At 34.7% G+C, this 25,938-nt stretch overlaps 1 protein-coding gene across 1 annotated transcript; it reads right to left on the bottom strand.

Annotated features, from left to right (window-relative positions):
• Window positions 1–10,734: 10,734 nt before the first annotated feature.
• On the bottom strand, window positions 10,735–24,163 carry LOC129230128 (tigger transposable element-derived protein 4-like). Its single transcript, XM_054864533.1, has 3 exons — window positions 23,017–24,163; window positions 19,473–19,636; window positions 10,735–10,845 (listed from the first exon to the last, which is right to left on the bottom strand). Exons 1-3 carry the CDS (start codon window positions 24,161–24,163, stop codon window positions 10,735–10,737), a joined length of 1,422 nt encoding a protein of 473 aa, XP_054720508.1.
• Between the last annotated feature and the right edge of the window lie 1,775 nt (window positions 24,164–25,938).

Here is a 25,938-nt window from a genome sequence, read left to right on the forward strand (position 1 = left end):
CAACATATCCTTTATATCTGAATAGACATTTCTAGTCGTGATATCATAAATAAAAGAATCAGTATCTGTGTATAAAAGTTTAATTTTATCCCCATATTTTTTTTTCATGACATCATAATGAAACTCATACATCAGAGTTTTTGGACAAATCTAAGATCGCCATCCCTACTGCAACAGGTTTATTGAATTTTAACTGCAACAAGTTCAGTATTGAAAATTGTTCGACGTTGAAAATTAGGTTTTGAAATTAATTTTTCCACTTGTTTTTCATCCGTGCATAATCTAATATCAACACGTCGACGAACATTTTCCATCGTTTTGCCAAATATACTGTTGTTCATCAGTTTAAAAAACTCTTTATCGAAATCGTTTTTGGCATCCATTCGAAGTTCGGTGTTTAAGTTTATATAGTTTTCTAGCTAAGCAGTTTGATTAAATTTTAAAATTCTATGGATTGTTTTTAATTTCAGGCCCAGTTTAAGGTATTGTTTTAGGTTTTTATAGTGGAGTACATAGTTATTTTTGTCTTCAAGTGTTGTTAGGAGTCTTTGTTCTTTACATTGTTTCGGCACATCTTTAATTGGTGCGAGTGGGAAATCGGAGTGGGCATTGTGAAGATCTTTTTCATAAATTAGATCAACTTCTAGGAAGTACCCAATTTCCGAATCATCGGGAATGCTGTTAACATCAAAATTGTCTGCCTCGCACCAAGCAAAGTTGTTTAAGGGTAATTTCTGGCTCATTGCCCAACCGTAGAGATTATTCGCGTCGAGATACATTAAAAAATTTGGAGGTTTCGTATTATCAAACGATTTGGTATACATATTATTTGCAGTCGAAAACCTATGAGAGCATTGACTCACCCCTCCTCTTATTCCTTTTTCAATAAACAGCAGCATGTCATAATCTGTTAAAAGTTCAATCTCTACATGGGTCGATTTTAGCATAGCATCCCAAGAAAGCCCAGGTGCTGTGAAATACCATGCAGGATCTAAAGAAAATGTCTTCAAGCAAAGATCTCTGAAATTTTCAAATACGTCGACGAGTAATAGAGTATCTGTCTTTAAGTATAGGTCACTGTATTCACCCATGTTTTTTAAATTGAATTCTTTAAACACTAGTTCTGCATGCACGTAATCCTCGACAGAAATATGGGTGCCGGTTAATTGATTAAAAAAAGCGTCCTTTGAAGGTAAGGAGGATACCTCGCATTTTGAAAAGTTATCCATGAAATCATACGGATAAACTCCTTTTCTCAATACGAGGTTAAGTTTGTCAGCTGGAAAAAATTTAGATATAGTTGCAAACTGATCTTTTGATAAATTATTAACAAGTCTTTCCAAGCTGCTTGCCATGAACTTAAAGGTATCCAAAAACCGTAGCCACAAACGATTAGTTGTTTTTTTAGAAAAGGAAATGTATTTTTCTTCACTGTTTGGAATTAATCTTATTTCCTCAGCGTTGAAACTGAGCTCTTTAATAAAGATATGTGCATCATACCCAGGTATAAAATTAGGTAGTTTAAAATTTAAATTGCAATTGTTGCAGGCAGCGGCTCTGTAGAGAGAAGTTAAATGACAGTGGTCACGCACTTTACCATTATTTTCAGAAAATTTACAGTTACATAAATAGCAATTTGTAGCGTTATTAAAATTTCTAATTTCTTCCATTGAAAGCAGTTTCATGGCTTTTGGATTATTATAGATATTTTCTATATCTGCAGCTTCTTGACGAAGCATATCTACAAATACTTTTGCAGCATCTGGGCCTCTGTAAAGGACAGGTTTTTTATATTCGCCCCCATTGTAAGCAACATAATAACAAAAACTCATAGGTATGTGTTTTTGATATTTGTGTGAATAAGAAAGTTCTGGGTTTGGATCACATCTATCAACTTTCATAGTTAAGCATTTAAAGTCACAGTAAATTACAAATGGCACTTTCATGAAATGTTGAAAATTTTTAAATTTTAAAAACTTACCCTTCTCTGACGGCATCTCAACAGCTACGTCTTTTTGTTTCGCACATAATTCCAAATGATTCTCTAAATCTTCCTCCGTAGAAAAGAAAAGAAGGCAATGCCTACAGATGACTTTTTTATGTTGGTGTTTGCTATGTTGGGAAGAAAGTAATCTCGATAAATTTTTTATCCAACAATAATGGCCAGTAGTATTTTCTGAGAGATAGAGTAAGTCTATATGTTTCTCAACCCGTAATTTTGAAACATGAAGCGGAAGAAATGTTTTCTTTTCCGAAACACCATATATATTTATAGAAATGTTATTATTTTTTTCAAATTTCTTTGCATCAGTAGGCGGTGTAGGAAAACTTATGTCCTTAAAATTAAGAGCATCTTTGAACTGTAAATAGTTCGCCACGCGATTTGCATTGTCTGCGGCTGGATACATAGCGAATAATATAGACCATCTAAAGCACTCACTGTCCGAATTACGTACATTTAATACCGCTTTTTTGTCCGAAATAAACTTTGGAAGTTCTAAATAAGTTCCACCTCGAAGTGGGAGATAGACATTTGTCCTCACTTCCAGTTCTAAAATGGCATCCAGAGTCCACCCGGAATCTTTTTCTTCAAATTCCGTGCTTTCAGCAATGAGTTTATCACTCATTTCAGCATACACAGAGTCGAGGTCACTGGTGAGTGTTATCACAACATTCTGGGTCTTGAAGCATGTGCTCATAATAATTTCGCCCCCATCATTTCCTTCTTTTTTATGCACGCAATGCAATCTCAAATTTACTTTCAGCTCACTATTTGCTAAGCCCGTTCTGATAGTATCCAAACACTGTTGCTTTTTGTGATGCAAAAAATCACTTATTCCAATTTTACCAACATCATTCTCAATAGAAAATGTCTTGCATCTATCTTTTAATGCTCTTAGGCTTCAAAGTTACTTTACTGTCAGAAGTACTCGGCCGTTCATCACTAAGTTCTGTTCGTCGAAACTTTGAAGGTTTTCCCTCCTCACTTAATTTCCGTTTTGGGGCAGTCTCATGCACACGAGAATGTCGTTTTAGAATGTCACTTCTTGTAAATTTCTTTTTACATATTTCACATTCATATGTGACACCTTCGTGTACCGCTTTTTTGTGTCTTTGTAAGTCATATGCAGTTTCAAATTTTTTTTCACAGAAAACACAGGTGAACGTTTTTTCTCCATGAACGGAAGAAACATGTCGATTCAAATTAAAAAGAGTGGTGAAGGATTTCTCACAAGTTTCACATTCCTGCATTTTCACTATTGTAATTGAAATCTGTAAATGTTCATCAAAACTGAAACCTTTTTAGAAAGTTCAAACTTCGCAAAGGAAAAAATAACGTGAAACAGCAGAATAAGATGCAGGTTTCAGGAGCAACAAGCGTACTTACGACTATTCGGAACTGAAAGTAAGTAACACGCCATCTGGCGAGAGAATCTAAATAGGATAACATGCTATTTGCACGTAGATCTGTGTGTTGAGTTTTTGAGCAGCAGAAAAAAAAAACATCCGTGGATATCAATTTATTGAACGAATATGAAAAGATCTCAACCTGTTATGTCTGCAGAAGCTATTGTTTAAGAGTAAAAACTCCTGCTATATCTGATAAACGCATTATAAAAATACTTGTCTTGTCACCGCTTGTCACTTCATCCTATTTACGAATCACGATCATTCGCATCCTGCTTGTGAGACATGCGCGCGCACCAGTGTGTGAGATAACTGATTAACAGCGACGTGTTATTAAACATGTCGAACGAAAAGATGTTTGACAATTCTTATTGCTCTGTTCCACAATGCAAATCAAAAGGAATGGATGTGCCTCGTTCAAGTTTCCACAAATTTCCAAAAAATATAAATTTACAAGTTCAGTGGAAAAACAAACTGAAAATAGGCAAACCATTAACGAGTGGAATGAGAGTTTGCTCCAAACATTTTAAAGCGAGCGACTTCTATGGTGCTGGTAAGAATATCTTTTGTTCCAATTAATGTTTGTATAGTTTTTATGCACTGATATTTTAAAAGAGTTCTTGGTCTATTTCGGTTTTTAAAAAGATTAATGACTAGAATGGCTGTTACGAGACGAATCAGTAACTCAATGGGTAACGTATCCAGGAATTTTCCAAGGGGAGATCCAACTCTATTCGATCATACGATAATTTTTAATTATATATATAATATATGCAGCGTTCCTGCTAATTTGCATTGATACTTTGTTTTTAATTTTGCACTCATAAAGGTATATTCAATTCATACCTACTTGTGTATTATCTGTCAGCTTTAATGATCTCTCTTTCTTTTCTATTTTTTTTTTTTTTTTTTGAATATATTTGCTAATCTCCTGTTCTAAAAATATTTTTTTAAATAAAAATCCGCTACATGGAGAAATTTTATACAGTAAAATCCCTCTAATGCGGACATAACGGGACAGTTTTTTTTCGTCTGCAATAGAGAGGTGTCCGCAGGACAGGGGTTTAATAATGTTAGTTGCATTGGAACTGGGGAATTAAAAATTGTCCGCATAAGAGGGGTGTCCGTTAGGAGGTGTTTCACTGTATTTCTGTAGAATAATAGACACTGCTTATTGCTAATTTAAGTTACTTGAAGAGTAGAATTCGACTTTTATCAATTTTCCTCTATTGAAACTGATTTTTATTTGCATAGTAAAAACCAATAATCATTTTATCAGAAAGAATTTCCTTTACTAATTTATTTGTATGACGGTTGAATTTTTGTACAGGTTAGTAAGAGAGGGTGGGGGAAGGGTCTTTTTTTTTCAATGTACTGTTTGAATTGAGTTGAGTGAACTCTCTGACAGGGGGAAATTAAAATGATGTGCCTACCCAATACATTTTTCATCTCTTATGTGATAGCTGTGTCGTCACAAATTTTTGTTTTATCAAATAATATAGCTAATATTCCTACATTAACTACTATGAAAAGCATAAGCCTATTGTGACAAAGCTTGATGTTTGTAGAACGCTTGCCTGAAGGCAAGGGCTAAACAAAAGGGTAGCAAAGTAATCTTCTTTGTCCCACCTATTGCTCTTGGGCCATTTCAAAGTACTTTGTCCAAATGTAGCATCTATGACATGAGACTTTTTTTGCCATAACTGTTTAATTCACTGTTTGGTTAGCACCTTGTTTTATTCGGAGTTTGTGTGTTGATAGGTCTAACTCAAAATAAAATGTGCAAAACAACCAGTTTTCGTAAAAAAAGTGTGATGTTGCAGACTCTGGAAAAAATACTCGGAAATGGCCCATTACTTATTCTGTTATAATTATATTTTGATTAAGCAATAAATTAATGGGATTTTTTTTCTCTACAGAGTCTTGCCTTAAAAGGAAGATGAGAATGAATGTTGTCCCATCATTGTGCTTGCCGGTGGGTTCTGCCAATTTTTCAGTGAGAATTGCAAAGCAAACTGAAATTCGCATTAAGAGAAATTCAAGTTATGCCAATATATTAAGGTTTGTTTCTTCTATACTTTTTATGTTTTAAAAATACATTCATCCTGTAGTTAACTCTTCAATCCACAGCTTGAGACCCAACACCGAGTTTGTTTTTTTGAACTTGTACTTCAGGTCAATAAATTTATATTGTTAAATAATTATTTTTAAAATGTTCATTAAAAAGAAAAATACTAAACTAAAACTATTCAGTGTAAACAATGTGAAAAAGTAAAGTTCTGCTGTACATAGTATGGACATTTTGTTGGAAAGCAGCAAAAACCATCCCCACTAATGTGTTAAAAGATTACTTTTTAGAATCCGGAGGCTGGCAGTTGACCTCTCTCTTGACCCTTCTAAACGACAGGTCTGACTGCTGCAAGAGAATTTTCTGATTCAATTTTATGCTCAGAATTTCAACAATTTTAGAAGTAATATCCTTCTTTAAAAAGCTTCATTTGTGTTAAATTTTTACCCATCTACTTCCTTTGAATGATATTTTCTTATAAATAAGCAACGGCCACTTCTTTCACTGCTCCCTCGGAATACTTTTGCTGCTTATTCAGCTCCATTTTTGTTTAAAGAGTCAACTCTCAATTCAAATTGATTCCTTGTTAAGAAATTTGTTAAACTGAACCAATTCCATGCATTTGATGGTAAATCTACAAACAGGCTTCCATTTAGTGACTCTTAACTCTGAAATTTAAAGTTTTTTTTTCTTGAACCCAAGTTCGGGGAACCTGTAGTTTAAAACTCGAAATTTTTTATCAAAAAAAGTTGTCAAGTGCTGTTCTATTTTATTGAATGTCAAAAGTCCTGTAGTGTACATAGACTTTGGTGGTCCCCCCCCCCACGAGATTTATAGGTGGGCCTCCCTCCCACAGAATAAAAAATATTTTTTTTATCCAAACTTATTGTAATTTTTTCAGAGCTTGCACCCCCATGTCTCTTGTGCTCCCTCAAACATAAGGGGTTGCGGGGAGCAGGGTACTATGTACGCCACTGTCAAAGTCACAGAGTCATAAGTTTAATTCTAATAAGAATGCTATATAAGTCTTTTTATTTTTTTTATTACCCCCCCCCCCAAACATGATTTCCTTCAAGCTGGAAGTGTAATCTTCATTATTTGATTATTTTTTCTTCTCTCTTAGGAAGAAAAATGAACATGCCGTAGCTGGAGAGGAGATACCACCTGCACAGCACTTCTGCTTAGATGATAGCTTTAATGAGGAAGAAATAAATATAGCAGAAGCCATGCTAGAGCTGGCAAATATTCTCCCTTCTTCTAGTCAGCAGGAAGAACCCGTGCGGCTTGTTGACGCTTGTGTTGGAGGGACCTCTGGCGATTTAGATTGCAGACCCTTCAAAATTGATGCCTTATCAGAATCTGCTATTAATTCTTTGACTGGGATTAATTCCAACTCACTGTTGAGAAAATTGGTTGATCTTTTTGAAAACAAATTTCCAAGATCAAGAAGCAATCATTCATTGACAGCCAAAGAAGAACTAGTTTTGACAATGATGCGCATACGGGTGAATATCAGATTTGTAGTCTTAGCTGCTTTATTTGGCTGCACTCCACGAACATGCAAGAACATTTTTGAAAATTGTGTACTGAGATTGGCTGCTCTTTTGAACAGTGTTGTGAAATTTCCCAATCTGGAAGAAATTTCCAGAAATATGCCAAGATGTTTCTCAAGTTTTCCAAACTGCAAAGTTGTTGTTGATTGCACTGAAATTTATGTGCAAAAACCCAAATGTTTAACATGTAGAGTTACGACATATTCCTATTATAAAAAAAACCAAACTGTCAAAGTTATGGTAGGAGTTACACCAGGAGGCATAATTTCATATATTGGAAAAGGATATGGGGGTAGAGCCTCAGACAAAGCAATTTTTAAGGAAAGTGCAATCATCAATTTTTTGTGCCCCACTAGGGACAGTGTTATGGCAGACAAAGGATTTCTGATTCAAGACATTTGTGATGAGAATTATATTAAGCTGATTCAACCACCCTTTTTAAAGGATAAAGAGCAATTTTCTGCAGAGGAATCTAAAGTTACAAAAGAAATTGCTGCCGCTCGTGTCCACGTAGAAAGGGTTATCCAGCGAATCAAAGTTTTTCAGCTCTTAAACAATCAATTACCTTGGAATTTACTTCCACTTTTTGATGACATATTGGTAATTGTTGCAGGGTTGGTGAACTTAGGTTCACCAACACTTGCTGATATCAGATTCAATAAATAATTTAAACCACAGATATTTGTAGCAAAATGAACTAAAAAGTAAATCTTTGGAAGATAAGTATATAAAGAAATTTACCTAACACTTAATTTTGACGTAATGATAAAAAGTGCGAGGGGCTTCTTGTCGGTTGTCTTAAATTTCTTCCTTTTGTTGTTCATGCAAAAATGTTGACGGTACTCCACCCTTTTTTTAATTACATTAAAAGTAAAAGTTTAGTCAGTTATTACTCTATATACTATTATCATCCAAAGATTGTTTACTTTTTAGTATATTTTGTTACAAAAGCTTGTTTTTTTGTATGTTAAAACTATTATTTCATTATAAATTATCTTTAAAAATAGTATGATTTTGCTTTGATTTTTTATCCATGTTTATGACAAAGACCGATTTTTTTACTGATTGCCTTCGGTGCTTTAAACATGCTAACTGCATTAGTAGTAAATTCTGTATTATTCTTCATTAAACAGAACATGTTATACTAAATTGTATTTGTTTATTCAGGGGTCGTAGTTACATATTTTCTTGCTAACTCCTGTATTATTTTCATCAGATGTTAACTGCTGCCCAAAAATGCAAAAATCTTTGATCCGTTTCTTTCTTCTTTATCCTCTGCACTCGTTCATATTGGCAATATATACAAAATATAGATGATTTTACTTGCAACGTTTAACATGCTTTTTTTTTATCAATTAACTTTTTCTTTTAATGAATTTACTTTGTGAAATTTTAATAGTATCATGTGTTAACTTTAAGTGTTCTGCTGTAAATGTTGTAAAAACTTTTAATTTTGTTGCATATAATCTTACATGGAGTTCAAATACTCTGCTTTTGACATTGAAAACGGAGCGTCTTTAATTATCTTTTTAGCAATCAATAAGAGATGCATTTTTGAAAACACATTAGTTAAAATTTGATTTTTTTTTAAATTTTTTGTTTTACAATAAAACGCTTTAGATAATCAGAAAGTAGATATTTTGATAAAGAACGGTGTTTTCTAATAATGTCTCGTTTGACTAAAAATTGAATGAAGTTCTCTTAAATTGTATGTGGAATTCATATAAGCAGGGGCCAATGTAGTAGGATTCTGCTGATTTTCCAAATGTGCTCAGAGGGTTTATTTTCTTGTTCAACTGTTTCACTTTAACTAATTCCTGTGGTTACAAGGATACATTGGCTCTCAAGAATATATGTTACTCTTATCATTGCTGTGACTGAATGCATTGTAAAATTGTATTGATAATAGCGGTTTCCCCCTTTTCTTTTTTTTTGTACATGTGCTGCAAACGTATTAGATCTTATATTTCTCTACCACACTGCTCTATTTTCCCTTTTAAACTCTTATTCATTTTCTCTCACTTGCTATGACCCCTGTCCATTGCAAGTTTAAATTTTTGGTTTGTGTTTATACTTTTATAACCTATTGTTTATTACTTTGTACAGTAACTTTTTCTTCAATTGCTGTTTGTTTTCGATACAATAAAACATGCACATTCATCAAAATGTAAGCTTTTATTTACAATAAATGGCCAGGGATGAGAGCGTTTAGAGAATGAAAAAGAAATCTAATAATTCATTGCAAAAGTGAGCTACAGACTATATCCAAAAATACTATGTCCAATATAGAATTTGGATAGAAAAAGACAAATCCAAAACATCAAAGAAAAAATTTCTGAAAAGGAAGCAAAATGTAAAAAGGTCTGATTTACCAATTTAAAAAATACATTGAAAACTTTCTTTCCCATAGAAAGTAATTTACAATTAACTTTCAACTGTAACAAACATTTGAAATTCTGGAACATACCTTACCTTTTTATTACGAAATCAGTTTTGAATGTTGACTATGCATTTCTGTGTACATGGGAAGTTTTATTAGTAAGGTAAAGGGGAGCAAAAATATAAGAATAATGAGATACATTAATATTTATTATTCTTATGAACAAGAATACTTATGATAAAAGATACATAATACATTTATAAGGAAACTAGGGGGATACCGCCCCCTGCTCGGTATCGCTCGCCTCGTGATCCAAGCTCGCTTTGCTCGCTCGCTGTATGCCAATACATTAGCCTAGCTAAAATTTTCCGTAAAAATTAAAGTTGGTACTTGCATTTAAGTCACCATCCATTTAACCAATATGAAAATGACGTTAATTTGTCTGCTTTAGCCAGATTTTTGACAGTTTAACTTTGCTGTATGTAAGATGACTGCCTTGGCAATGTGCACAACTATACCATTATAGATACAAAAGTGTCTGTCATTGCTTTGGAGAGATTGCACTTCTACCTGTTGGTCCGCGGAAAGTATTTTATTTCCCTTCTACCACCCATTGGAGAACCAATGAAGGCATTCCCCTATCCCCTACCCGGGGACGCGCCCTCTAGGGGTTACAGGCTCCCCCAAGGGATGTATTTACATTATTTACACTCTTATATATTTACATATTTACACTCTTATATTCTAATCTGCAAACTACACATTAAAAAATGGTAAAAACTGATTGAAATATACATTTTTCAATTTCTTTAAATATTTTTCTAAGAAATCAGCATCATAATCCACTTTGACAGAAATATATGACTTGTCATATATGCAAAAAATCACAAAAAGGCATGATTTGGTCGATGTTAAAAATAGACCAAGCTGGACTTGACCATAATAAGTATGTCTTTTTTTGAGTTCATACTCATTATCAACAACATTAACGTAATCAACAGTTGGAATTACACGAAGAGCTGTTTCACTTTTTCCTAGAACTGGACATTTGATTTCTAAGAGGCAGACTTCTCCATTGTATAAGATAAGTCCATCAGGACTGCAGCCCATCCATGGCTCCGAAGGATGGACAAGAAGACCACAGTCTATCACTTGTTGTGTTTCTTTTAGGAATTCCTTGCATATTCTTTCAGCTTTGGACCCATATTTGGTACTAGCGTTGCCCATAAAACTGTTATTGACTGTATTGTGAATTTTTTGTTTCCAGTTAGAATTTTTCCGGGAACCATAAGTATATAGCCCATAAGAATTGGAGCCTGTTATTCTTATCTTACGGGCTTGCAACCACATGTCACGTTGTTTGCCATGGCCTTGCCCTCTTTCTCCAACTGTATGGCAGCCTCCTTTGTTATCATGACATTATTTCTGTAAAAATCCTGAAATAAATGAGAATAAATGCCATGAGACTTTTTTTTTAATTTTTTACTATGCTAGAGAGGGAAGGAAATTTTTAGGAAATACTTTTTGTTGGGCAAACCTAACCTTGCAGCATTGTGAAGGCTACACAGATCCTAATCTCGGCAGTAAGATGATGCCAGTTCAGGTTTTGTCCCTTCTTTACATAGCTCAAAAAAAAAAAAAAAAAAAAAAAAAAAAAAAAAAAAAAAAAAAAAAAAAAACGCGAGAAAAATTGTGACAGTACTAACATTATAGAATTTTTTATTTTTATGTTCAATAATTTGTACACCAACTACTTAGCTTACGCATATTTGTTACATACAAAGAGGTATTCCAAAACATAACTAGGATAAGCAGTTTTCCTTAGTAATTCATAGAAATTTCAAAATTTCAGTAAAAGAAACAAGCACAACCAGAAAGTATTTTTAGGGTTATCACAATTTATTTTTCACAACACTCGATCAGTGTTTTCTCTCTCTCTTTACATCAATATATAATTATCATTAATGTTTAGTAAAATTCCATAAAATTGTATAACTTTTGCAATTTATTCAAAAACTGTTGCAAAAACATTGTTCTTATGCGAGAATTGAAATCACGTTAGAACTTTAAAGTACTTGAAACAACAATATGGAGGTAAGATGTTCGAATTAATAAATGGAAATCAATACCTGTTATTACTTCATTTTCTATATTAATGAAATAAATCAAAATGCCCACAAATTTTTATCACCAAAGGATCTAAACTATTCATATTTTTAAGATCATTCAAGGAAAGAAAAAAAAGAAACATGTTAAAATGGCATGAAATCACTTAAAAATACAACAAAATAATTGATAAAATCACTCACACTTAATGAGTCCTAAATATACATATGTACACTTATAAAATTGTCTACAATACAAAGTTTTTTAGTACTAACTGGCCTCATCTAAAATATCTTGTTCCCTTTCCCCTTCAGCATATCTAATTCGTTCCTCAAGAAAATTCCAATTTCAGTAAAAGAAAATAACTGATAAACTTTTAAATTAAAGAAAGGGAGGAAATATGATGGAGAATAAAGGTAAGCACATACAATTTTTTCCTTCATAAAAAGTAAAAACAAAAAAGCGTCTTGCAAAAATAAATATGAATATTTGTTCAAAATTAAGAACTTTAAATGGCCAACAAATCACTGAAATGAAGCACTTTTAAGGATCTGCATGAACTTTGTTATTATACACAAGGAAATAAATTAATAATCAATTTATGCAGAATTACTGATAACAAAGCATAATAAATTAATCATTCACTAATTTAATTTGCTGACTTTTCACAAAAGACACAAAATAAATAAACATTTTCTGTTTAAAATTATCATAAAATAAAGATACACTATTAGAGCTTATAAAACGTAACCAAATATTTGGTTACAGCACATCTTAAAAAAACAAACCAAATAAAAAGGATACAACTCCAAACAAGTAGTATGTCTACACTAAAAAACTACTACAGAGGAATTGATCGAATGTCATACACAAAACCTTTGTCGTATACCATTCAATATTATCAGACACAGAAGAAATTCTGATGCAAATTCATTCGTCAAATATATATACGAGGGTTGTCTGAAAAGTTTCCGACCTAACAAAGAAAAACGATATTTACCTTCCAAGCTGACTTTTATTTTTCAACATAGTCTCCTTGTAAGTCCACACACTTGATCCAGCGATGCTCCCATCCTTTTAACCCCTCCAAATACTACGATGAGTCTTTCTCTTCGAATTAGCTGTTTACAAAGTTGATAACCTCTTCATTTGAAGAGAACCTTTGTCCCCCAAGAGCTTCTTTCAGCTTAGGGAACAAGAAAAAGTCACTAGGGGCCAGGTCTGGTGAGTAGGGTGGGTGCTCAACCAGTTCATATTTCAATTCATGGATTTTGGCCATTGAAACTGCTGAGGTGTGTGCTGGAGCATTGTCTTGATGAAAAAGCACTTTTTTCTTTTTCAAATGAGGCCGTTTTTCCTCAATTCCATGGTTTAATTTCTCGAGGAGTGAGGCATAGTATGCTCCTGTAATAGTTTTACCTTTTTCAAGATAGTCTATGAATATTATTCCATGGCTATCCCAAAAAACTGTCGCCATCACTTTTTCAGCAGAAGGAACTGACTTGGCCTTTTTTGGAGCTGGTTCTTCCTTTGCAGTCCACTGTTTTGACTGTGTTTTTGTTTCAGGGGTGTAGTGGTGGATCCAGGTTTCATCTACTGTGATGAGTCGTCGGAAAAATTCCGTTTTGTTGCGCCGAAATTGCGCCAACAGAGCACTGCAAATGTTCATTCGGACCCGTTTCTGGTCCAAAGTGAGCAAACGCGGCACCCAACGTGCAGCCAGCTTGCGCATGCCCAATTCTTCATTCAAAATGTGGCAAGCACGTTCCTTGGAGATATTCATAGCTTCTGCTATCTCCCTAACCTTCAATCTACGGTCATCCAGCACCATCTAATGAACTTTGGCGATGTTTTCGTCAGTGGTAGCAGTTTTGGGCCGACCCGAACGTTCATCATCACCCAAGCTGGTACGGCCACGTTTAAATTCTGCCGCCCAAAATTTCACAGTGGTAGATGATGGAGCAGAGTCCCCATATACAGCGTCCAGCTCCTCTTTAATCTGGGCAGGCGTATTCCCCTTCAAAAACAAGTAGCGAATGACAGCTCGATACTCGATTTTTTCCATTTTCACAAAAACTGTCAACTCATAAAAATGGCTATCAAGCAAAGAACGTCTGATTAAGGACACCCCACTTTAAAGTACTAGTGCTGCCATCTTCATATCAAGGTCGGAAACTTTTCAGACAACCCTCGTATATATAACAAGAAAGAAGAAAGATCAGTATACACATGATTGCAAAAAAAGTTGCTAGCTAATAGAAACAAAGATAATGAAATGGACTTACAGTTTCCTTCTCGGTTATTTCCTCATGTGTCATGCAAGAAACAACGATTGGAAAGTTGAAGATTTCTGCATGATGTTTTTCTAATAGGCCGTTAATTGTACTGCAAAAGTAATACATGAAATTAACCTGATAATTTCCCTAAAATTTTACTACATGTTAAAGGCATCAGTTGAAATTTATTCTATATTACTTTTGATGCAGAAAATTTTGGAATAGAAAAAATGGAACATTAAAAACTTATAGACTGAACTTGCAGCTTTTTCTATGCAGCATCAATATTTAAATTATTAAATTAACTGATAAGACTGCTGAAATTTTCAGACAACTGTCCGAGCATCAGAATTTTATGATTATGTATTCAATAGCCTTCTCAGTCAATTTTTATTTCTAAAATCTTCAAAAAATTAAGATGAGCACTGATAAAGATTAATATTACTTTTTACGAGAGGTTTGAATTGGAATGCAACTAAATTGACATTTTAAAATGGAAATGCCAAAATGAGGATTGAAAAAGATCGCTACAACATAATATAAAAAAACAAATATTGAAAATAATGGAAAATACAAAGTTAGTGATGTTCGTTCAAGTGATAGAATTACATTCTGAACAAAGCAGAGGAGTTTTACATAAGCGACACTATCGGATTTCCAAAAGCATAAAATGGGAGACAAAACGTAAAAAACAGCCCTGATATTTACATTTTACCCAGATAGCTCAAATTTCCCCCGATCCTAGATCATACATAGTCTTCCCTAAGATTCATGTTGTACAAGATTTGGTTGAGCGTATGACTGCTAATATTAGAAAAAATATCTTTTGCCTCTAATTTCTGCTTTTGATGATTGCTCAATATCAACTTTGAAAGTGCAGCAAAAACTTAAGATGTACAGGTGTTTGGGAACATTTATTCAAGATAAACAAGGCTGGAAAACATTAAATTCATTCTAGAAATGCAGGGAAAATGAAAAATTTCCACGTGTAGAGGTTTTTGAGATGGGCAGGTTTGAGACAAAAAGGTTTGACTGTTTTGCTCAAGTTTAAAGTAAAATTATCTTGCTACTTTAAATATTAGTCTGCTGATGATACATTGAAAAATCTAGAACTATGATATTTCCCTGAATAACTTGTAGCACTTACTTCTCTTTGTCTGGCATCTGTAAAACAATTTCATCAAATGCTGCAGCTCGGTGCCTTGCAACAGCCGATTCGGGGCATGCAGAAAGCAACTGCTCAGAGATAGAAATTTCTTCTTCCTCAGAGAACCTCAGGCTTTGTTTCCTCCTTTTCACGCAGCAAAAATCTTGTACAGGCAAAGAGGGATTGTACTGTTGTTTTATGGAGCTTTTTTTTTCGCTCCACTTACACTCAATATCGGTGCATGACAAATCCTCTAGAGCGGTCACATCATATCTTAAAAGAACAAAAAAATAGCAGTTAAACACAATGAAGCTTATGGTAAAAAATATGGTTTCCAAGGACGCGTCAAACTATAATTTTTTGGTGGGAGAAAATTCTTAATTTGCAGAATGAAATCCTAATTTTATTGAACTATAAAATACAAGCATGCACATGCACATCATTAGGTGTCATTAAAAAGCAATTTAAAACTTTTTAAAAATAAAAAGTAATCAAAAACCTGCCACAATGGATCCAAATTTTATAAATTGTCAGCAAAATTTGACAAATAATAAGGAGAATTTTGGAAAGGTCATGGTAAACTCCCATCTGGGTACCCCTGATGGTTATTTAAAAAGCATCTCCAATTGTTTAACATGAAAAGTGTAGCAAAACCTCTCCCTACATTATGTTTTTAAAGTTTACAAGCTAAAAGATAACAGAACTATTGCCTACCTGTTACAGTACAATAGAGTGGCACAGGTGTGCTTGCAAATGTACTGTCCTGCCTTACAGGTGCATTTGAAAGGGCCGATAGTCATCTTTGATGCCGATCGTTTTAATTCCCCAGTTACTGTGTGGGGGAAAGAAAACAAAGCGGATGTTTGCAAACAAAGAGATAATATGCCATAGCTGGAACTATCAGTCTTCGTTTTTCCACAAGTTATGATGTGGCCGGCATTTAAAATTTGTTCTGCTTCTACAATACAACGCGACCGTTCACTGCCGGACACGTAACTGAAAATGTCTACAATCGACAAAGTTTCCATTTAAAAAACAAATCGACAATTGATGAAGAAATAAAAACAAGCTTAAAATATACAAATTGAAAAACAATAAGCAAATAACAGAATCAACAAGTCTAGGTATTTAAAAAAGCGACGCATTCCAGAGTAACGTTAGTGTTAGCTATTCATAATAGACATAAACAACACGGCTTCTTTTGTAAATAACATTTGAAAAAAATGATCAATGCATTGAAAATGAGACAAATTTATCAAAAAAAACGAAACAAATGAAGCCTAAACTGGAAAAAAATGGGCCCGAATAACTGTAAAATCGACAAGAATAAATACTAAGCGGGAAAAGCAAATCATCCCTAACAAAAGCATAAGCATTAGCATTGACGTCTGGTCACGCCCCCTTCCTGACGTTTGTCTTCTGTTTTCCTATTTAAATAGCGCCCCCTATAGTTACTTTCCGTTCCGAATGTCTATCCAACACGATGGAAACTAAGCTGAATGAGAAAGAGGGGGGTAGGAAAAAAAGGAGCTTTTCCCGAATGACGACATGTTAAAATTTACCAATCGAATTCTTTTTCATTGAATAGACAAGTAAGACGTCATGAGAAAATAGCCAATAAAGCTTGTAGTCCAGTGGTCACCGTACACCTGCTCAAAACAAAAGTCTCCCCTTAAAAGCCTTCGGACAAGTGATAAAGCGAGGAAAACATCGCTTTTGTTAACAACGCTTGAGGACCAGTAATGACTAGTTGTAAGGTTTCGTGTAAAACACCACTCAATTTTTTTTTGCAGCCAAGTGTTGACGATGAATGACACAATGAATGATAATCACTTCTGGCACTTCTTTTTTAAGGTGTGCAAGAAACCCAATATGACGACCCGCCATGGCAGGGGCACCATCTGCTGCGCAAACACTTACATTTGTGAATGGAATTTCGTTTTCTTCAAAATATTCCTCCACCACTTTAAAAATCGACGATCCTTTTGTATCAGTAATCAAAGTTCTGGCGAAGAACATTTCCTCAGTTATCTCTTTCAGCTCATTAATAAACCTCACGTAAGCTAATAAAATAGCTCTGTTATCTGTGACAGTTGATTCATCAATCTGTAGTGCAAATTTACTTTGTTTCAAAACATTTATGAGTTTGCACTCGACGTCAGCAGCCATTTCATCTATTCTCCTGGAAACTGTGTTGTTACTCAGGAGGAGAGACTGATTTATCTTTTTACTGGAGCCCTCACCAAGCAAAATTTCAACTATTTTTTTGACAGCTGGTAGAATAAGAGATTCGCCAATCGTATGAGGCTTACCACATTTTGCTATCAAAAGAGACACTTCGTTAGAAGCAAGAAGCCTTTTGTCAAGGTCTGTTGCTTGTCTTCTAAGTAATTCACCCAACTTTGGCCGTTTATCCACTTTTGTTTTGAGGTCTTGAAAATAACTAAGAGGTTTATTTACATTGTCACCATGTACTCTTGACCAATACTCTTTCATTCGTGAGGGCTTCATCGCTTCATTGCTAGAAAATGTTTTATCGCACAAAAGACAATGCAGAAACTGCACATTTAGCGGTGACGTGACAAAACCAAATTTTAAATGCTCTGCTGAATACTGCCGGCACTTCTTTTTCGAATTCCTATCGAACTTCCACACTACGAAACATGCACAATTAAACAGAAATTCACTAAATTAAATCAAACAATAGAAACTACGTAAGGAGGTTTATGCGCTGATTGCAAGATTCTGAATGACAACTTTTAGTAAATGCAAAAATCCATTCCTACATATATCCATCCACTTTTCTAGCGTTAAATAGATGCTGGCGCCAACGGTCAGACAGTGCTTACAAGATTTTTTCTTCCTCGTGAAAAGGCAATAACATAAAAGATACTATTTTTCGCTTTTGGGATTTTTTTTATCCGAACAGATTTGCTTGAGCTGTAAATCATACATGCCTTATTTTCTGGGAACGACTTTCTTTGATTTGACGTGCTATATGCTTGGTTCGGTATTACACAACATAGGTATTCTGAAAGATCAAGAATTTCCCATTACCAGGTATCCAAATGCTGGTCGCCCCTTTGGGGGCGATCGCCCCCAGGTTGGGTATCACTGGTCTAATTAGAACATAAGCTTTGATTTAGCTTTTCAAAAATTATTGATATCGCAACAAAATATGAAAGTGAAAAGGAAGCAGAGTTCAGTTGAAATGATTTTCAGGGTAGACGGTGTCACCCACAAAAGAGTTCTGATTTAAACGGGTACCAATTTCATAGGAGTTCCTCATAGATGTTGGATTTTCCCATGTTCTTCAATTCATTTAGAAAACATTTTTTTACTTTCTTTGATACTGGATTTAAAACTTGGCGAGTCACTTTATAATTGGAGTAGTCAAATGTTTTGAAAACAGTTTACTGATGACTGAAACTTGCCGCAAGTTCAAAATCCATTATCAAAGAAAGTTGTTCTCTAAATGAATTGAAGAACATGGGAAAATCCAATATCTATGAGGAACTCCAATGGAACGTGGTACTCGTTTAAATCATAACTCTTTTGTCGGTGACACCATCTACCCCGAACCTGTTTTCGACCGAACCTGGCCCCCTTTTCACATTTATGTCTTGGGTTAAATACTTCATGCTCAGTTTTCACTTAGGGAAATAAAAGCCATAATCACATCTTTACAATCAATAGCCCAATCAAATCGGGTGATATTGAGTCAGTGTATGTGTTCAGTGGGAGCAATCAGTCACTGCAACAACAATAGCCACTCACTTGTTATTCAATCATATTCATTGCACAATAGTCTCAGGGTAAATAACATTAAAATTCTCTTTCGCTGGATTCCTGGAATGCTGGCAATGAGGCAGCTGCCAAGGTTGCAAGTCTCCATGTCGATGATCTTGTTCCTTTCGATGACATAAAAAAATTCTGTTCTCATTTGAATCGTTTATTTTAGAAACAACTTAAGTGCGCTTTTTTCAACTTTCGGGAAACTAAAAAAATTTTTTTTAGCTAAAGTATAAGTCTAGTGTCCTTAAATGATTTTTTACCAAATCAAAAACATGCTATTGGGATAATCTATTGATTAAAAAAAAAAGCTCCTTTAAGTTTTTGAGCTGTAAGTTTTCGAAAAAATTGCACTTAGGGGGTTTCTGCATAAATGAGTGTAACTAAAGTGATTTTTCAAAAATTATTTTGGTATTTAAGTCAAACCATTAATTTTTACCAGTTTTGGTATCAAAGATAAGTAACAGACACACTTAAGTATAAAAAAGAGTTTCCACTATGCCTAAATTGAAAAATACAAGCAGACTACAAGCTACAGTATGTCAATATAAAAAGGATCTGGCCTTTTTCACTTGTTCAGCTTCTGGCCATTGGATGATTGTGTCACAGAAGATTTCATATTCAACAGCGAATTTCATCAACTTTTTTTTTATATTGCGACCATCTTTTTTTTTTTTTGTTGTTGACCTAAAACCAAAAATCTCTCTGGGCAAAACCCAATATTTTTTTTAAATTTGTTTACATCATTCAACGGGACTTTGCTGGGAACTTCTTTTCCTTTGTACGAGACGTACTGCAGTCCTGTGAGCATAGCATTCCATGTAATTTTCCGTTTGTATTTTTCTTCGTGCACAACTCCACGCCTACGCTTGGGATTAGGTTCATCATCTGAACTATCCGACATGTCTTAATGACTATATAACGTAATAATAAATAACAAATAACGCCTAATTTTCACCGGAAGCTCAAAAAAACTAGTCACTCAGTGTTACGTAACCTTTGAATCAAACAAAACAGCGAGTCACAAAACAGATGAGGCCAACCGTCACGAGTGAAATTTGGGGAAGAAAGAACCTAAGCGACGGCGCTTGGGTTTTTTCTGAAATAAACGGATTATTTTCAAGGCTGCCAAAAGGCATTGCTGATATGGAACATAGTTATTTCTGCACTAAAAGATGTATTTACCCTTAAATTGTACAGTACTACCAAAAACACATTTTTTGATATTTTGTCCCTTAGGTGGTTTCTGAAATAAACGATTCATTTGTCGACACCTATTGGCAGCGGGCCTGAAATGGAAAAAAGCAAAATAAATTGCACTCCATCCAGCCATCAACGTAAGGTTTCAAATCATCTAAGATCACCAGAAGAGAATAAGTTATAATATCTCGGCTTCGTACTGGTCACACCAGAGTCACCAACAAACATCTTTTTTTCTCGAGAACCAGCTCTAAAATGCAACGCATGCAATGTTAATCCGAAAGTGTTGCATACGGTATACGCCGAAATTGTCGCCGGTCCAAAATTTTTGCCCAGTCTAGACGCTGTTTGCTCTTTTTTTTTGGTCAACAATGGCTTCTTTCGTGGTCGACATTCCACCAAACCCGCACGACACAGTCGTTTTGTACAGTAGACGTGGATGCGTGAACACCCGATTCGTTTTCCCATGCTGTTCTAAGGTCTGTGTAAGATGATTGTTTGTTCCGAAGACTGAGTCGTATCAAATACCTGTCCTGCGCTGCATTAGATATTCGTGGACGACCACTGCCACTTTTTCTTAATGTGCTTCCCCTGCTCTTTAGCTTATTCAGTAGTCGAGCAACAGTCGATTACGAACAGTTTATTCATTTTGCTATGGAACGTGACGACAATCCTTCTTTGTCCAATGCAACGGCAACACTCTTCCTTTGTGGTGTCAGTTGAGCATATTTCGACATACTGCAACTCATAAGTTCAGATCGTAAATGAATGCTTCGAACGTTCAACTGGTTTTTTTATACAGTTAGAAGGATGATGCAATCTTACGCAAAAGCTTGCGTCATGTACCGATGCCAATTCGTGTTATATGATACTAGAACCGTTAAATATTTCATAATTACTTATAAATGCTAAAAATATTTGGATTTCGCGGTTGATGCAATTTTTTTTTACCACCACTGTATTCTTTGCGATTGTTCAATTTTTAATCATATTCGTTTCAATTTTTTTAATCAGTTTCATTCATCTTTGAAGGAACTTCTGGGTTACGCTCCTCATCCCCAACTGTTCCCTTCCTTCAGGAGATTTGCGTTTTGTCTTTAATTTAGTCTTTGTCCCTTTGTTATTGTTTTCGTCTGCTCTTTGTTTTGTTATATATGTGTTTTTTGCTCTTCAAATTTTTTTAAACAATTGGTTCTTTCAGCTTCTTTTTCAAAATTCGTAACATCGTTCTTGTTTCTTTCGAAAATTCCCTTCTAAAATTCAGAAGTTTTATCTCCTTTATAGCACAAGTAACTTTACAGTTTTGGCAGTTTTTCACTCTCTTAGACTGTCAATACTATCGTTTGGCACAGTAAAGCGTAATTAAGCTCTTGCGTCATTAAAACCAATAGAACCAACCCACCAGGCACAAGATGGTCTTCTGATGCTGAAGCTACCAAAGCCGCACGAAAAAAGTATATTTTAATTCGCCAAGCTCTGCACGAGATTGCAGAAAATGAAAAAGAATCTGCAGCAACTCAACATGAAGCACAGGTCTTGCATGGAAAGATAGAAAAACTCGAGACAGCTTTGATGGTAGTTATGTGGGACACAACTTTATAGCGTGTTGATTAAACCAACAAACTTCAGCAAAAACAGTACATTGAATATTTCTTCTCATTTCCCATTGCATGATTCTGTCATTTAATTCATAAGCACTAAGGGACAATTTAGACACTTGTGAAGTTGAAGAAGCATCTTACACTGTGCAGAGAAAAAATTGCATTCCATGCCAACTCGATGAGAAGTCTGAATTTCAAAGTTGTCTTACTCCCAAAGACACAGTTAGAATTACATGCCGTTATGCAATCCGTGATACTTTTCAGTCGCAACTTTCATAGAAGAATGGATGCATACTCTTATCTTGATGAAAGGATTGGTTTCTAACCAATGATTTAGGTGGATCTGAGACAACAGTGCCTGCAAGACAGTTTCAGAAGTTCTTATCAAATTGACGTTGATGAGAGTTTTCCCGATGAGTTTCAGCAGGTCAGGCTACTTTTAAAGAAGCAAAGTTGTCCAGGAGAGTGCTTACAAAATATGAAGGCTTTAAACCTATCCCACACTTTCTCGAATGTAGATACAGCATCAAGGATCTTCTTGACTGTTCCACTGAGTAATTGTGCAAGTCAAAGATCTTTTTCAGTTTTAATGATAATTAAAAAAAAATAGACTTAGAAGCTCAGTATCACAGGATAACTTGCAATGTTTTGCGATACTAAGCATTAAAAGTGATGTAATTTCACAATTAAAATTTGATGATGTGATTGATGAATTCGCTGCCAAAAAATCCAGAAGAAAAGCATTACTAGGTCGCAGGGTTCATAAAAAGCATGACTTTTTTTTGGGGGGGGGGGGGAGGAATAACAGAAAAGTCGATTTTTGAAGTAAAATCTAATTTTTAAATTTAAATCAAAATTCAATTTAAAATGTACTAATGTAAATATTTCAACATAATTGCTTGATCTAAGGAATAATAATCTTATTATTTGTTTTATTTATGCATATTTTACTACTAATATAATATTATGCTCCAATTGTTAAAGTTATTATTATTCAGTTTAGATCAGCATTTGCAAGAAGTTGCAATTAATGTAGCTAAAAATTCATTTTCAGTTGTTTTTTTTTGACATAATAGTTGTATAAAGATATTTTGTCCTCAGCTGAACATTGAAAAGAGATGTTATAAAATAAGCAGGAATTAAGCCTTTTTAAGTCATGCAACATTCAAAGCTAATTGAATAATTACAGTCGACTCTCGATATCTCGAAGTACGAGGGACCAAGAAAAAGATTCGACATAGCCGAAGTTCGAGATACCGAAAACTAACTATTATTTCCCTTTTGAAACAATTGTAAAAGTAATTAAACAAAACCACACATAAATGCTCAGATAGGAGAGAAAACTTGTATTAGTTCCCCCCCCCCCCCAAAAAAAAAATACAAAAGTGTGTAAAACTTGAAGAACATAAGCAGAAATAATATTACTAATAAAAAAATGTATTTCTTACTTCATATTTAATAAATATTGCTTTATACTTGCTTGTTTTTTTGAATTAATATTTCTGCTATGTATGAAATCATTAATTTTACTCATGGCATTGAATATATCCTGTGGAACATTTTCCCGACTTTCAATAGAACGATGAATAATCGATAGTGCATTACTAACATCTGCATTTGTTGGCAAATCATTATGTTCAGAAATTTCAATTTTCTCTTCATTGTCCGTACCATCTTCTTTAGCTGTTACTTCTGCAATAATATCTTCATCGCAAAGTTCATCGCAGGTAATGAGCTCGGAGTCAACGTTTACGAAGTCAGAAAGTTCCAATGATTGTTCTTGAAACACATCTCTGAACTCGTTGTCCAAACATTCGTTAACCTCATCAACAATATTGGGAGCACTTGAAGGAAAGAATCCGCATTTCTGAAAACAATGAGCAATTGTGTCTTGGGAAACATCATTTTGCCAGGCACTAAAAACCATTCGAAGAGCATCTAATACCGATATGGAACTTGTATGCTCTTTATTATTTTCAATATCGTTGATGAGCTTTCTAATTACTCGTTTCCTATAATGCACTTTTAAATTACGAATTACTCCCTGATCAGCTGGCTGAAGTTTTGCCGTTGTATTTGGTGGGAAGAATTCAAGCTTAATTGACTTTAAATTTTTTAACTTTGGATGTGCTGGACAATTGTCCACAAACAGCAAAACTTCTCGAGATTTTTTATGAAAACTCAAATCAAGTTTTCTCACGTATTCTTCAAACAGCTCGCTGGTCATCCAGGATTTCTTATTGCTTTTGTAATTTACCGGCAAAGATTTGACGTTTTTAAAGCAACGTGGGTTTTTCGATTTACCAATAACTAAGAGGGGTAATTTTTCTGATCCATCAGCATTGGCACCAACAAGAACAGTTAAGCGATCTTTGCTCATTTTTCCTCCAGCGCAGGACTCTCCTTTGAACATTAAAGTTTTTTGGGGAACACATTTGTAGAATAATCCGGTTTCATCAATATTAAAGACGTCTGATGCTTTGTAACCAAACAGTAGGGTGGGGAGTCTTATTCTCCATTCTTCACAAAGACTTTCCGGGACGTCTTTAGCTTCTCCATGTAAATTCCGAAAAACTATGTTATGACGAGCTTTAAACCTCTCGAGCCATCCACTGCTTGCTACAAAGTCCATGTGTCCAAGGAGTTTGCCAAAATCAAGTGCTTTTTCACGAAGGAGAATTCCACTCACAGGGATTTCAGTCCGCTTATGCTCATAATTCTTAAACCATTTCAAGAGTGCCGTTTCAATGTCGGTATATGTGCACTCCTTGATTTTTTTACGATTAAGATTTGCAGAACCGCCCTTTGTTTCGTAATGTTCTAATATTTTTTCTTTGTTCGACATTATTGTCGATAATGTATTCGGCGGTATGCCATATTTCAGGGCCAAGTCCTTTTTCTTAACGGTAGGATTATTCTCTACATCTTTAATTAAATCGACCTTTTCTTCAAAGTTAAAATTTTTAGCTTTCTCTTACTCATTTTTCAAAACGCTGAGCATGCAATCATTTACTAAATGCTATGAGTGCTAAAAAGCTGAGATCAGCGAAGCTTCAAGTGAGCAGTTCCAAGTTCAATTGGTGGGTCACTAACTGGTTTAGCCCTCACCCAGGGGGTATTACACGTGCTCTCTTTCTTGCTAATCCCTTATTAACATCTGGTCTATCTCCCTTTTGTACTCGTTCTAACAGAGCCACTGAAAAGAACTTATCGAAGCGTGAACAAGCAACGCGGTGAACGAGTGCATTTTAGCTCTTTCTCTCGTCAAAAGAGGTGGCGACCTGTCAATTACGCCCCCGTCTTCAAAGCCCTAACAAAAGGGAGCAGGTGGTGAAAATAGCAGAATTTTCTCCGTCATTTTACGGTCAAGTTGGTTTCGCTACTGATAATCAGGACAATAAATGTTAAGAGATGTCTGTCTCAAACTTCGAGATAAGCGGAGTGAACTTCGAGTTAACGAAAAAAACCCCATTAAGAACATTAGCAGAAGTTTGGGACCATCCAAAAACTTCGACATAAGCGGAAATTCGAGTTCAGCGAAGTCGAGATATCGAGAGTCGACTGTACATTTATCTCATTCATCATGCATTTTGAGAATAATGCCATTTTTTAAAAAAAATTAAGTACATATCTTATCTCGTTCATATTCAAAAAAAATTTTGCTTCTCCTTTCTTAGTAATTTGTAAAATACAGGAGATAAAAGTTCAATTCAGAAAAGAAACTTAGATTTTTGACAAAATTCATGTTTTTTTAAATTTAAATCGCCAATTTCTACTAAGTAATCTTCTGCTCTACAGACTGCCATTTAGCTGTGGATAATAAAGAGTAAGCTTTTTTTAAGATTTATTTTCAACCCAATGTTCTAATTTTTGTTTGTTTTTAAAATTTCTAGAAACATAACAGTGCAAACAAGAAATTAAAACTTTCTCGTTTGTTTCCATTTTCTTCTACTTAAAGTGCTGAATTGTTTTGAACGAGAACTGGAGCACCACTCATGATTTTCCATGCAAGTTTATGTTGAAACTATGGAGGTGCACCAAAAAGTGGTGGCCTAAGGCTCCCCGACGTCTTAATCGGGCTTGAATGTAACTTCCTTTGAGCTTCGAGGGAATTCGTAGTTGATTGCGTATTTCTTCGTCTTTTCCATGCTGTAGTTCACTTTTTAATCGAGTGCACGCAGCACAAGCGTATGTGACTGGGGACGAAAAAGCAATACTGAAATTATGAACAAAATCCTGTAGAAGAACGAAAAGCTCGGTTTGAGGTTAGGATGTGCCCTGTTGTACAAATTACGCAGCTTACTAAAGAAATTGATGAAGAATGAATGATTCATTGGACTTTTCATTTCGAGATCCAAGCACATCCATAGACTATTTGAACAAATCTTTTGAATATAAAGAAGAATA

The sequence above is a fragment of the Uloborus diversus genome, chromosome 9, assembly GCF_026930045.1.
Source record: "Uloborus diversus isolate 005 chromosome 9, Udiv.v.3.1, whole genome shotgun sequence".
NCBI lineage: Eukaryota > Metazoa > Arthropoda > Arachnida > Araneae > Uloboridae > Uloborus > Uloborus diversus.

Bases quoted from the DNA above. Each gene is read 5' to 3' on its own strand.
- LOC129230128 (XM_054864533.1), bottom strand. From the start codon at position 24,163: ATGGACTTTGTAGCAAGCAGTGGATGGCTCGAGAGGTTTAAAGCTCGT. The intron at 19,637-23,016 runs AACAAGCAAGTA...ATAGTCATTAAG, and splicing joins CAGAAATATTAATTCAAAAA to ACATGTCGGATAGTTCAGAT. The intron at 10,846-19,472 runs GTAAACAAATTT...CATTTATTTCAG, and splicing joins GCAAAGTCCCGTTGAATGAT to GATTTTTACAGAAATAATGT.